General features: G+C 39.8%; 1 protein-coding gene across 3 annotated transcripts in view; it reads right to left on the bottom strand.

The window, feature by feature from the left end:
- Clcn5 (chloride voltage-gated channel 5) overlaps window positions 1–15,688 on the bottom strand; it is a 167,740-nt gene that overhangs the window by 49,090 nt on the left and 102,962 nt on the right. For all 3 annotated transcript variants that reach the window (XM_052170816.1, XM_052170815.1, XM_052170817.1), the window contains one exon: window positions 13,900–14,046. In XM_052170816.1, coding sequence (XP_052026776.1) covers window positions 13,900–14,046 — 147 coding nt within the window. The remainder of the gene's footprint in view (window positions 1–13,899; window positions 14,047–15,688) is intronic.

Raw genomic sequence — 15,688 nt, 5'->3', positions numbered from 1 at the left:
GAATAAGGAATAAGTAATGAAATCCTCTAAGTACTCCATCCATCTCTATCTAACTCGCTCTGGGACAACTCCTGAGGTAACTTAACTAGAGTTATAGTTACCTTAACTGTAAGGTAACTTAACTATTGTTATCTTAACTGTATGGATAAATACAGGAGACTCGGTGAAGGTCTTTATCTTCAGTTAAATTTGTTCCATATATGTATGTATGCACAAAAAGATATAAGCAGACCCCATGAGTCTGTTTTCTGTGGTTTGTGTATGTGTATGGTTATAAGGCCACTCTGTACTTGAGACCCGATACAGGGTGATCCCTGGAAGAAACAACCTCTCCTCCTCTAGCAATATTAGTTGTCCAGTGTTCACAGCACCAACAGATCATCTACATGCTAAGGATTTTAAGAATTTAGATTTAAGGATTATTAATTAATTAATTAATTAATTAAAGGATTTTTAAGGATTTAGATAGATGGTTTATTTTGTTTACAGTTTCTGTGTTGTGGGTTGTAATGATGAATTTTATGTTGTGGGAAAAATTTTGTGCATGAAATTTATGTTAAAATCAGTATAAATTGGAGGAAGAAAATCACCTATAATTTAAGTGGACCCTCTAAGCCATTCAAGACCCAAATAGAAAAAGTTGAGCTTTTATGAGCAAGTAGGAAATGTAACTCTAGTGTTCCCTAACCTGCCAAGTTCCCCAAGTTTTCTGCCAAGTTTTACATATTTACAATATGAGATGAGTTCACATGTTTGCTTTTTCATTTTGTAAAATAGGGTATCACTACGCCATACCTGTTTCCTTACTTTGGGGAGATTCAATCAGTGATATACAACTGAGAAAGTTGTTTTTTCAGCCAATTCTACAAGATATAGACACACTTCATATCACTTCATATGAACCCTCCCCCCCCCTCTCTCTCTCACACACACGCGCGCACACACACACACACACACACACACACACACCATTATATTTATCTCAGGAGGCTTGGTAAATAGGGAGAAATAAATGGTGTGGTTGTGGGACAAGTTGGAAAAAGGTATCTAAATTCCCTTTGGCATTACAAGCCACTTCCTGCATGGGATTCAAATTGGAAGCAGATTTGTCTGCACACAAAAATAAAGGTGTGAGAGAACTAAGTGCGTTCACACACCTGTGCCCCTCGGGTTTGCTCTGGAAAGTTCAGGAGAATTTCTACTGTTCATTTTAGATTTATACACACAATGGAGAATGTCTTTCCACTAATGTGCCCTGGAAATGGGGGTGACATGGAAGGACTGGGTTATCACAACATATAATATATTGGTGTGCTGAGGAAGATAGGGCTCAAGGTGGAGCAGCCCCAGGAGATACAATCACCTTGACTTTATTTTCCCTCTTTTCTCTTAAACTTGATTATAGACTGGTTTCAATTAGTAATGTGAAATATTAAAAATAAAGTATTGTTTCTGTAAAAAAAAATAGGAATACAGGAAGAAAAATCCTAGGTCAAAGAAAATATTTTCAACACACATACACACCTCCCTAACATAAAGAAGGAGATGCATATCAAAGGAGCATATAGAACACCAAATAGTCAAACCCAGAAAAGAAAGTCTCCTTGGCACATAATAATTCAAACACTAAATGTGCAGGACAAATAAAGAGTATTAAAGGCTGCAAGAGAAAAGTAACATATAAAGATATGAAGGCAGACCTATCAGAATTATATCTGACATCTCAATGGAGACTTTAAAGGCCAGAAGGGCCTGTGCTTGAGATGGTCAGAGACCACAAATGCCAACCCAGACTTCTATACCCAGCAAAGTTTCAATAACTATATATGGAAGAAACAAGATATATAGTGATAAAACCGAATTTAAGCAATGTCTATCAATAATACTTATCGAGCACCTCAGAAGGTGATAGAAGGTAAGCTCCAACGTAAAGAAGTTAACAACATCCAAAAAAAGAAGGAATAAATAATCCCAGGCTAGCAATGTCAAAAGAAAGGAAATACACAGGGAAAAGGGAGAGGGAGAGGGAGAGGGAGAGGGGGAGGGGGAGAGGGGGAGGGGGAGGGGGAGAGGGAGAGGGAGAGGGAGAGGGAGAGGGAGAGGGAGAGGGAGAGGGAGAGGGAGAGGGAGAGGGAGAGGGAGAGGGAGAGGGAGAGGGAGAGGGAGAGGGAGAGGGAGAGGGAGAGGGAGAGGAGAGACAGACAGACCAACAAAAAGTAACAGGCATAAATGATTATTGGTTATTTATTTCTCTCAATATCAGTGTTCCCAATTCAGCCAAAAAAAGACAAAGACTAAAATCACACCATAACATCAAGGATAGACATCACCTTAGGGTTAAAAATAATGAAAAAAAAAAAGATAGTCTAAGCAAAGGGACCTAAGAAGCAAGCTGGTGTAGCCATTTTAATATCCGGCAAAATAAACTTCAACCCCAAACTAATCAGAAGACATAGCAAAGGACACTAATTCCTATCAATAGAAAAATCTGCAAAGAGGATATTGCAGTTCTTCACATCTATGCCACAAATGAAAGGGTACCCAGGTTCCTGAAAGAACACTTTTTCAGCTTAAATCACATATTGGCCTTCAAATACTGAAGGTGCAAGACTTTAATATCCCACTCTCGCCAATAGCAGGTCATCCCGACAAAACCTAAACAGATGATTGCTGGAGATAAATGATGTGTTAAACCAAATGGGTCTAACAGATATTTACAGAATAGTTCACCCAAACTCCAAAGAGTATATCTTAATTTCATCACCTTTTGAAAATGTATCCCAAACTGACCACATGCTGAGGCACAAAGCAAGTCTCAATGGATACAAGAAAATTGAAGTAATACTCTGATGATAAAAGTACACACAGTGTTACCCATGGCTCCAGACATATCAGTAGCAGAGGATGGTCTTGTTGGACACCAAAGGGAGGAGATGCCCTTGGTCCTGGAAAGACTTGATGCCATAGTGTAGAGGAATATCAGGACAGGGAAGCAAGGAAGGGTTGATTGGGGAAGAGGAGATGGCTTATGGGATTTTGAGGGGAGAGGAGAACCAGGAAAGGGGAAACATTTGAAATGTAAATATTTTACCTAATAAAAAAAAGAAATAATACCCTGCATCCTATTTCAGCACCATGGATTAAAACTGAAAGGCTTATAAACCCATGAAAACTGAGTAATTTTCTACTGAATGAAAAATAAGTCATAACAGAAATGAAAAGAGACTTTCTGGAATTGAATGAAAAGGAATAGTCGACATACCCAAACTTATGGGACACAGTGAAAGCAGTGTTAAGAAGAAAGTTCACAGGACTAAGTGCCTGTAAAAAAATGGAGACATCTCCTACTAGCAAATAAACAGCACACTTGAAAGCTCTAGAACCAAAAGAAGTAAGTACAGCAAAAATGAGTAAACTGCATAAAATAATCAAACTCAGGGCTAAGATCAATAAAAATGAACAAACAAAATACAAAGAAAAAAATGAAACAGAGAGTTGTTTATTTGAGAAAATAAAGTTGACAACCCCTTATCAAAATGAACTAAAAGGCAGAGAGAGAAGATCCAAATTAACAAAGTTAGAAATGAAAAGGGGGACATAACAGAGACGGAGGAAATATAATCATTAGGTCATACTTTGGTAATCAATCAAAATATGATTTGACATAAGACCTGCCCTACAAGATACAAGCCATACTGACATTACTTGGGTGATCAAGGACCTGAGACTAGATAGCCCAGAGATGTAGGGTAAAATCAAATACTACTGATTAAATAAATATGATGTAACAATGACTACTTTTTTGTTCCTTAAACATTTATTTGTTATTATATGTAAGTACACTGTAGCTGTCTTCAGATACTCCAGAAGAGGGAGTCAGATCTCATTACAGATGGTTGTGAGCCACCATGTGGTTGCTTGTACTTGAACTCAGGACCTTCCGAAGTGCTCTTAAGGGCTGAACCATCTCACCAGCCCGGAGCAATGACATTCTGCTATACTCATAGATCAGTGCCCTTTCCGTCCATCATCAGAGAAGCTTCCTTCTACAGCAGATGGGAACAAATACAGAGACCCACAGCCAGATATTAAGCAGAGAGTGAGAGACCTTGGAACACTAAACCTAAATGAGATGTCTCCATCAAATCCTTCCTCCTCAGAGCTCAGAGAACCCACAGAAGAGGAAGTAGAAAGAGTGTAAGAGCCAGAGGGGATGGAGAACCCCAGGAGAACCAAACCCTATAAAGCAACATGGTCAAAGCCCATACCAACTCACAGAGACTAAGTAGCTTTCCCAGGGTCTGTACCAGATCCCTTGTGTATACATTGTGGCTTCCAGTATAGTGTTTTTATGGGATTGCTGAGTGTGTGAATGAGTAGGCCATGATTTCTTATGCCTTCCCTTTGGGTTCTTTTTATTTTTTGTTTGTTTTGTCCAATTTTAATGTGTTAGCTTTTGTTTTATCTCATTATATTTTATTGTATTACTTTTTAAAATGACGGAACTGTAAGCGGGCCTGTATGGCATTTTCTTAATTAGTTATTAGTGATACATAGGGGGAGGAAGATCCAGCCCGTTGTGGGTGGTGCCACCCCTGGGACACCAGTCCTGGGCTCATTATAAGAAAGCAGACTGAGCAAGCTGAGTAAGCCTGTGCTCAATGGAGTCTGCACCAGCTCCTTCCTCCAGATTCCTTCCCTATTCGAGTTCCTGTCCTAGCTGTTTTTGATGATAAACTGTGATACGGGAAGTGTGACTGAAAAAAAACCCTTCCCTTTCCCCTTCCTCCTCCCCCCAAAAGAAAAAAGAAACTGCGCTCCGATAGTTACAGCACTTTTTTCACAACTGCAAAAATAAAGACCTAGAAGCAGTCAAGATATTTCTCAGTAAGTGAATGGATTTTAAAGAAGTGATATATCTAGGCAATGGCCTGTCATCCATTAAAAGAAAGACATGAGCTATCAACCCACATAAAGACTTTAAGGAATCTTTAAAAAAAACGTTTCTTTATTGTGTGCGTATGTACATTTGTGTACACATGTGAATGTCTGAGGAAAACCTGTGAGAGTCAGTTTTCTCTCTCCTACATGTGACCTGGAGATGGAACTCAAGGCTTCCAGCTTGGGAACATACACCCTTATCCACCGAGATATCTCACAACTTCTGATGAATCCTTCTGCCTTTTTTTTTTTTTTTTTGAATACAGGATCTTGTTACGTAGCCCAGGCTGGCCTTAATTCTCATGAGTTAACCCTCTTGAGGGTTAGGATGTCAAATGCAGCAGCACATGGTGAATCTTAAATGTGTATTGGTAAATTGAAGAGGCCAGTCAGAAAAGGTAACATGGTATATATGATTCCAATCATATGACATTAAAAGAACAACAACAAATTTATGAAGCTAATAAACAGCTGTACTTCCTAGAGGCTTGGTTGTAAGGGGCAGCACAGGTAAAGCACAAGAAGTTAATTAGGAGAGTGAAACTACTCTTCATGCTAGCATAATAGTGAATGCATATCAATGTGCCTCTGTTCTGCTCACAGACCTTCAGCACAAAGAATTACGTGTGTAATTTAATGTATGCCATTTTAAAGAATCATCTAAATGTTTGAGGACCCCAAGCTGGAATGTGGTAAGAAACAAAACAATCTATCTGTATTACAAGCATCAGTGAGGGGGATAAGGGAGGAAGGCTCTGACATAGCCATAGTGGAAATGAATAGAAACTCAAAGACAAAAAAATCCTGCTGCCTGTAAACTTGTCTCTCATGGTGGGTACTTGTTAGCAACTCTAAAACCACTATACATGTATCCTAGAAAAGAAGAGGTAATTAATAGAGGACAGATAATGCAAAGCAGGTTTCTCAGTGTCAGAGGACAAGATTATAGGCAAACAAAGTGGAATAGCTAAAATGAATTGCATGCTAATAGATTTTTTAAAAGTAGAGACATTGATCAGTATGATCTCCTGTTCAAGCTCACCCACACCTACATAGTGAGTTTGAGGCCAGTCTCCATAAAATCCTACCTCAAACAAACAGCAATGCCTTTGTGGAAATGGGCATAGCCAGTTCCCTATCTTCATTTGGAACTCAGTGCTAGAATGAAAGGAAAGCAGAGCCCCTCGAGAGATGGCTAACGAACCTTTCCTGCCTTGGTACGAGAGCAACAAAGTAAGTAAGGGAGTCCAGAAAAACAAACCCACAGTGAGAGGGGAAGCACTGTCAACTCAAGGACAAAACTGGAACAACTTAAGCAACAAATGAAAGTAGGAATAGAGTAGAACCTGAAGCGCAGAACAATACAAATGTTGGAATAAATAACCGGGAGAGAGAAGAAGAAGCTCCCACACACAGGCTCAAGGAGGTGGGGGACATAATTCCTCTGCCCTTTGGTAAGGGCTTCCCACTCCTTTCTGAGGAGTACAGTGTAGAAAGGAAGGAAAACTCAATCTGTCAGGTGATCAAAGTTACCATCACCAACAGTATGTCATGTTAATGGGTCGCTTGATCTCAGTGATCTTCATCTCCCAAAGCCCCAACTGCAGCCTAATCGGGGAAAAAAATCAAGTAAGTTTCAAAAGGAGGGGCATTTTATAAAATACCTGACTACTGCTCAAAACTTTTAAGGTCACTGAAAACAGGAAAAACCCAAGGATGTGTCACAATTAAGTGGGGCCTAAGGTGACAAAACAATGTCTCTGTGAAAGTGATAATGTAGCTGAGATGTGAGGTAAACACTAACTAAATCTGAATTTAATATAAACTTTAATAAACATAAAGAGAAAGGTGAAATACTAATGGATATGGAGTCTGAAATCTCCCCATTTTCCTATGAAGTAAAAGCAGCTTTAAGCCTGTGGATTTCATCATATGCATTATAAAGCCTGGTCTAGGAGCTTAGACCTATAACCTGCAACTTAGGCAAAGGGATGCACAGGGTTTGAGGGCAGCCTATGCCACCCAGTAAGTACCAGCCAGACCTTGGCTTCAGAGTCAGACCCTGTATCACAACTGCCAAACCAAAAACAGCAACAAAGGCAAAAAGATTTATTGTTTAAAGCCCATGTGGTTTGTGTCCCCATGTTCCTATTGACTCAACCCTAACTACCCATTTTCCCAGAATATCTGTTTAAGAGAGTTCTACACATTTGCCCAGGTCACATAGCTTGGGAAGAAGCCTGACTGATGGTTGCTTTTTAGACAGTCTTCCCATGAAGCACAGGCTAGCCTAGAACCCACTATTCTTGTCTGCCCTGAGTGCTTAGATTCCAGGCCAGGACTCTGAAAGGTGGGTTTCATCGGGAGCTAGACTCCAAGGTTGGTTGCATTTCTCCTTGAAGGGAAACCATGAGTTCTTTCCAGTTTGGAAAAACAAAGAGAACTGTTTTTGTAGTTTCCTTGGTGGAGTTCAAGTCCTGTGAAAATTTTTGTTCTATCACCGATGTTCATTCTCTGTTCTGACACAGTGGGAAGTTACACTGAGACTCAGTGGCTGGTAAGGGTGAACTCTGTAACCAACATAGGCTTTGAAGGTGCCCCTGATTTTCTTCTATTTCAGCGCAGTTCCTTCGTCCCTTTTAATGTCCCTCCTACAATTTCTCTGGAACCCACTCTCTTGTTCTCTTGGTTTTTGTTGCCTTCATTCAGGCCTTCTGATCTTTTGCCTAGAACTTAAGAAGTAAAAATTTCACCATCGCCAGAGTTGCCCTCAATTTGCCCTCTGCACTGTCAATTTTCCATGACTCCAATCTGATCATATCACTCCTCTGCTTTTAAGTCATTTGTTGGTGGCTTTGGCTACAAGATAAGATCCCCAAGTGTACACAATGTTATGCCATCTAGACTTTTAGCTAGGTAACCTTCCTTATACCTGCTGTGCCCCCTGCTGCTCTCAGTGGCATCATCCACCCACACACCTCACCCTGGGAGGCTTGGACCTCAAAAAGGCAGGTTCCATTTCTGTATTCGGTAGCATTATGAGATTGCTTGTATGGATGAGTGCTCCATACATACTGATGGATGGATGGATGGATGGACGGATGGATGGATGGATAAATGAATGTACTGCTGGTCTTGCCCAAGCAAGGGAGAACAGATGGACAGGAACAGCTCCAAATGTTTTCCTGTAACTCAAACTCCCTTTCTATTTCCCTTACCCTGAGTGTTATTTTTTTCTAATTTATAGACTATATTGGATGTGTTTAGCTTTGCCATGCATAACTGATTTATTCATTCTTCATAAATCAATTCCAACATAGCCATCTGGAAAACAAGAACCATTTTTACTAACTTTTAAGTTCTATGGAACTTACTTTTTAGTACATGCTATCATGCCCAGTAAAAAATATGGTATTTTCTGCATCATTTCACCACCATGTTTCAATGGCTTTCTGGCTTTTTCTTCTATTAATGGTTTCTTTACTAGGAAATCCTATGTGGAATAAGGAAAGAACACCTTGAAAGCCAAGCCAGAAAAACGCATCACTGCGGAATATATGGTAAGTGGGCTAAGTCTTGCATGTGTCTCATAACTCTTTACTTTGTGGACAGATCTGAATGAACTGCAAACAGTAACGCTTCTAAGAATCTACTGAAAAGTGGAGGAGGAATACTTATTTAAAAACATAGTGCACGACCATAGGCAATTTCAAAAAGCACAGTTGGCTTTAGTTTTCTAGTCCACAAAATAGCAATAATGAACAATGCCTTATCGTGATTATGTACTGCCACCAAATGAACACATGAAAGGACTTGCCATAAGCAAATATATATATTTCAAACTATATATATATATATATATATATAGACATATACATATATACACATACACACACACACACATATATATACACACACACACACCCCAGAGGGTATATATTGAGGTCTCAGTTTAGTGATAGCCCAATGGCCAGTTACTAAAGCCAGGTACTGCTATAACTAACATACTATGTTTGTAGATATGTGTACATTACATTTGCCTTTTAAGAACTATGCTAATAAGAAAACCCACAACTATGAAGGCACAAATACCTCCTCTTTTATGAACTCTAAATTCACAGGCTATCTCCTAAGGTACTCAGATTTCTTGGCATCCTTGCTTTTAATTTCATTTTGATTTTTGAGACAAGGTCTTCTTCTATAGCTTGAACTACTTCTGTAGTCCAGGGTCTTGAACTCTTCATCTTCCTACCTCAGCTTCTGAAGTGTTAGGATTGCCAGTGTGCAGCTACACATCTTGCTTTTGAACGTATGGTTTTGTTATCTTTCTTTGTACTTTCTTTCCTTTTGGGAGGAGGGGAGATTGGCTATTTTACATAGGATCTCATTAGTGAAACTTAGCGGACCTCTAACTTACTATCTACATAGGCTACCAGGCTAGTCTTAATTTTCTGGCAATCCCCCCATCTCTGTTCTGGAGTACTGGGATTACAGACATGCATCACACACCTAAAAACCTTTTTTATACTGCTATGTTCAATCCAACTTTGTCATGTTGTCTTAGGGTTTTATCGCTCTGAAGAGGCACCATAACCAAGGCAACTCTTACAAAGGCAAACATTTAATTGGGGCTGGCTTACAGCTTCAGAAAGTCCATTATCATCATGGCAGGAAGCATGGAGGCATGCAAGAAGAAGTGGTGCTAGAGGAGTCAAGAGTTCTACATCTGGATCCACAGGTAGCAGAAGGAGATCACACTGGGTGTGTTGCCTGAGCATATGAGGCCTCAAAACCCATCCCCACAGTGACATAATTCCTTCAACAAAGCCCCAGTTATTCCAACAGGGCTATATTTCCTAATATTGCCACTCCCTGTGGGCCAAGCACTCAAACACATGACTCTATGGGGGCCAAACCTATTCAAACCACCACACATCTTTGGAACCCTTTCCTATCATTCCTAAAAAAAAGTGATGGGGTATATCATTTTTAACATGTATGGGTCTTTTAAAAAAGATGTATTTATTTTATGTATATGAGAACACTGTAGCTGTCCTTAGACACACCAAAAGGTGGCATCAGATCCCATTACAGATGGTTGTGAGCCACCATGTGGTTGCTGGGACTTGAACTCAGAACCTCTAGAAGAGCAGTCGGTGCTCTTAACCACTGGGCCATCTCTCCAGGCCATGTGCATGGGTCTTTAGCCTGCATGTATGTTGGTGCCAACAGAGGCCAGAAGAGGACATCAGATTCCATGAAACTGGAGTTACAGATGGTTGTAAGTAACCATGTTGGCTCTGAGAACTGAAACCAGATCTTCTTAAAGAACAGCAAGTACTTATAACCACTATGCCATTCCTCTATCCTTGATGTACTTTATTTTGTGTTTATTTTGCTGTTGTTGGCATTTGATGTAGGGTCTTCCTATGTAGCTGACTCCCTGACACTGATTGAACTGGTGATCCTCCTGGCTTAATGTCCCAAGTGCTGGGATTACAGTCCACTCCCAATCTGTTGAGTTGCCTACAAGTTGTATAGCAAGCTCCAGCTTTCCTAAGCCATGACCCATGCTGGGGTGGGCTTTACTGACACAGTTGTCACTGAGTCATTTTTACTCCTCTAAATAACCCCTCACCTATATTGCTGTAAACCAATAAAACTCATCAGTTCACCAAGTTAGACTTTTGTGGTATCTATCATGGGCCCCCTATCTGGGCTAAATAGACATTTGTTCAGTTCTCTCCAGAAATAGTATCTGTCACATAATGCATGCTCAAATATATTTTTCTATAAAATCTGATCCTTTACATAGACACACGGATATGAAAGAATTCTTGTAAGAGCTATGGCACTTATAGGATTATAGCATAAATAATCATATAATAATAATGATACATACACAGTTTCTTTTAAAATAGGGCCTAATTATGTTGTCAAGGTTAGTTAGCAGCATACTCATAGGCCTTGGTCCTTATAAGTCCAACAAGAAACAGATGTCAATAGAAAAAACTAATAAAAAGTTCTTGCAGATAAAAAACAAAAACAAACAAACAAAAACAAACAAACCTTGATGTTGTTACTTTGTTTCCAACCCAATTTCCCGGTAAAACACATCTCAACTTAGTTAACAAAACAAACTGTAAGCCTAGATTGGGCAGATCTCCCACTACACGGCACTATTTCCATCTATATTATCCCATATAACTTGCCAGGCCACCAGCTTCTCTCTCTGCAGCCTCTCTATCCAATTGATCATAGCTCCTCCCTGTTCTGTTGATCCCCTGTGGCTCCTCCCCTAAACTCTCAGCTCCTCCCACTTCCTCCTGCTCAATCATTGGCTCAAGCCTTTATTTGAAAAGTTAAGGTAGGGAGAATGTTCACAAGGCAACTCCTCATCTACAGCCCCTCTGAGGAGTGGAATTAGCATCAGGGCTATCCACAACACATTGAGTTGGGCACGATGGCACACTCTTATAGCCCCTAGGACTCCAGATACAAAAGTACAAAGATCACTAATTCAAGGTTATTCTTAGCTGCATCATAAATTTAGGGCCAATCTTCAAAATAAAATGTTTCGAAAGAGAAACCAGCTGGACACAGTGGTTCATAGCTATAATAAACACTGGGGAGGGTGTGGCAAAACAACTGACACAAGTTAGATGTTAGCCTGGGTTACATAGTAAGTTCCAGGCCTCTCTGGGCTTAAAAGAGAGGTTCTATCTCAAACAAGAAGGAGAGTGAAGGGGGGGGGGAGGGAGGGAGGGAGGGAGGGAGAGAGGGAGGGAGGGAGAGAGGGAGGGAGGGAGAGATGGAGGGGAAAAGAAAGCAAGAGAGGAAAAATATTAGACAAAAAAAATTAGTGACACTTGAATGGCTCAAACAAGAACATCATGTGAACAGAAAGCTTTCAGGAAAAGAAGGTAAACTGTTTAGCAAATACAAGAAACTATGTTCATATCCACTAACTAAAACTGAAATTTGAAATAACAGATGCCAGAGGTGCTGTACACCTTTAATTCTAGTACCCAAGGGCAGATATCTGTGAGTTCAAGGCCAACCTGGTCTACATAGCAAGTTTCAGGTCAACCAGAGAGCCACAGTGAGATGCTATCTCAAAAAATAAAAGAAGAAAAAAAGAAAAGTAACAATAAAACGTATTCACACTGTAAAGTTAAAAATTAAGATATTTTATATTAATGTGGTAGAAGAAATTAAGTCATACATTCATGCTAAAAAAATACTCTCATATGCCTAAAAGATAGACATATACACAGTTGTGGTTTAAAGGAGAATGGTCCGCATAGACTCATGTTTTTAAATGCTTGGTCCCCACTTTGTGAAACTGATTGGGAAGGATTAGGAGGTTGTATGGCCTTGGAGGAGGTGTGTCACAAGAGATAGGCTTCAAGATTTCAAAACACTCTCAATTCCTTGTTCATCTGACTCTTTCTGTCTCTCTCTGTGTCTGTCTCTCTCTCTCTCATTCTCTCTCTCTCTCTCTCTCTCTCTCTGACTCTTTCTGTCTCTCTCTGTGTCTGTCTCTCTCTCTCTCATTCTCTCTCTCTCTCTCTCTCTCTCTCTCTCTCTCTCTCTCTCCCTCTCTTCCTCCCCTCTCCCTCCTACTTTTAGATTGAGATGGGAGCTCTCAGCTGTTGCTGCCACCACGCCTTTGTTCCACCATCATGGACTCTAACTTTCTGAAACTTTAAGGCAACTAAACATGTTTTTATAAGTTTCATTGATTATAGTGTTTTGTCACAGCTACAGATAAGTAACCAAAACACACAAACCTGGACATATACACACTCATAATATGGTTGTTCACTGTAGCATTATATGTAATAACAAAAGATGGGAGTAACTAAAATAGAAGTTTGGTTACATGGAAAAAGAGCAGAGCCATACCATGGCATTGTTATACAGCTGTAAAAATGGCCAAGTAACCACTGAGACAGTACCTAACTTTTCTGATAATTTCCTGTTAATGAAAAGTAAAATTATAGAAAGTAGAGATTTATAAAAATGTAAGATTTGAGTACCTACTTTACCAAGGAGGATCAATAATGCTGGCCAATAAGTATATGATATGCTATTTAATATTATTAGCCATTAAGAAAAGAAAATTGAAATCATGAGATAATGATCTATCTCATGATTTTTATTAGGAAAACAAAAATAAACATTATTGATACTAACAAGAGCTGCCAAAGATGTAGAAGACACAGAACGCTCATATAGAGCTAGTTAAGAAGCAAAATTTCATAAGCACTTGGAACAATATTTTGGCATTTTCTCTGAAAGTCAAACACATTTACCATGTGACCCAAGGCTTCCACTCCTGGATATGCCTGAAGCAAGAAAAGGATAATCCTTCAAGGCTCTAAGTGAAGTAAAATAATTCAGTCTTAAAAAGAGGACATATGACGGGCGGTGGTGGCGCACGCCTGTAATCCCAGCACTTGGGAGGCAGAGGCAGGCAGATATCTGAGTTCGAGACCAGCCTGGTCTACAGAGTTCCAGGACACCCAGGGCTACACAGAGAAACCCTGTCTCCAAAAAACCAAAAGAGGACATAGGCCAGAGGGCTAGGAAGAAGAGTCTGTGGGCAATGGCACTTGCTGCTAAGTTGGGTGACTATAATCCCACAAATGCTCCACATTACACACACACACACACACACACACATGCCACAGAGTAAAATAATATAGCCATCATTAATATGATCTCCTTAAAGGGAAAAAAAAACAACTAGGTCAGGGAAAAGACCAGCAGTACCAAGGACTAGGAAGGACAGAAGTCTAAGAGCAAAGGAACAGCAAGAAAGAATATTTCCATGGGTCAAGACAATTCTATATCCTGTAGCGGTGTTGGCTACAAGAATGTATTAAAAGTTGCAAGGCTGTGTCCCTACTGTACACAAATTAAAAATAGCTTTAAAAGTAGCAATAGCAATACCTTCTATTTCTCGATCTAAAGGTGGCACGTCATCTCTCATAGAGAAGTCCATAGCAGTCCCTGGGATGTCCATCAAGTCTTCATCACTAGAGCTGCTCTGGAAGCTATTAAAACTCCCCTGATGAAAGCCTCTGTTATCCATGGCTCCTGTGTAGAAAGAAAAGTATTGGCCTTATAACAATGAACAATTACCCCCTGACCAATGTACTTGTTCATTGTGGTAAGTACACATAATTGCATGGTAAAACCACCAACTTCAGGGCTTATTTCACTTTCGAAGCTTGCTATTTCTCAAGCCACTCACACTATGCATAAAATTACCACTATTTATCTTATTAGCATCAGACAAGGCCACACAATACAGGGTAATATGTACAATATATAACTACTGGGTCTGAACAGATGGCTCAGTGGTTAAGAACACTTGTTTTACAGAGGAGCTGAGTTAGGTTTCCTGCACTCCCATGGCAGTGCACAGCCATTCGTAGTTTTAATTTCAGGGCAGCCAATGCCTTCTTCTCACCTGTGCAGGAAGCAAGCATTGCTGTGATGCATATACATACATGCAAACAAATCATGCATACAGATAAAAGAAAATGTAAACATCTAAAATTAAAAATGAAACAAATATATATCACAGCTACAACTGAGTGTAATGGCTTGAATCATGATATTTTTTTCTCTTATAACCTCCACACTCCCTGTCATCATATCATCAACCATGGTTAATCTTGGTTGTCAACTCAAACAAATCAACTAAAAGGCAAGCTTCTGGGCATTTCTTCGAGGGATTTTCTTGATGAGATGATTTGAAATGGGAAGACCCACCCTAAATTGGGTGGCACCCTCTGGTAGCAGCCCACATATGGAGAAGGAAGAAGGAAACTTGGAGTTTGCCTGTTTTGCCTTCACTGTCACAGGCAAGTTCATCTATTCTGGTGCTACAACGGCTACATTCCTTCACTGTCACTAGAACCAGCTTCTTCAGATATACACCATAGACTGAAGACCAGTAGCTTTCCTGGAATTCTCCAGGCCTTCAATGTCAGACTAGAACTGCTAAAATATCCATCTTAGCCTTCTTAACTGAGCAAATACCAGATCCTCAGACTGTCAGATGTGAGACAGTCATTATTGGACTATCCACACTTTACACTGTACGCCATTCTACTAAATCCCATTTATATACACATATTCATTCTATTGGTTCCATTCCTCAAGAACACAGCTCCTCTTCTGGAAATGCTGTATTGAACTTTTGACTCCATCAGTATTTTGGGGGGCCTGAGGATAATGCTAAAGATACAATACAGGACCTTACACATGCTATGACTAAGCTACAATACCTAACTATAGGTTTTCTCTGATAACTGTGTTTTCTGTTTTTGCTCTAAATTTGACTTCAGTAGATTTCTTCAAACAAATATTTCTTTATTAATTGCTAATTATTTCACATTTCTGTAATTTTTCAACTAATCTCTGGAGGGTTTCAAAACTGGAAAAAATAATGCAAATGAAATGGTTCATACATATATTTGGGAAGATGGGGCAGCAGGACTGCTATGATTTCGAGGCTGGTCTGTGGGGAAAAAAAACGATAAATATCCTGAACAGAGACAGAAGGGTAGTACGTGTAATGGTTTCTTAGGTTATTTCCTTAACCTTTTGGTGAGGTTCAGGGATTTGACAGTTTCAAAGATTATAGGTCACAACTGGTTTGTAGGCAATCTCCCACTTGTCATTATATATAAGCTCTGAGGTCAAACTTACTAGGAAGCTGATGATAACC

Source organism: Apodemus sylvaticus, chromosome X, assembly GCF_947179515.1.
Source record: "Apodemus sylvaticus chromosome X, mApoSyl1.1, whole genome shotgun sequence".
Classification (NCBI taxonomy): domain Eukaryota; kingdom Metazoa; phylum Chordata; class Mammalia; order Rodentia; family Muridae; genus Apodemus; species Apodemus sylvaticus.
This window is presented reverse-complemented; position numbering and strand designations above follow the sequence as displayed.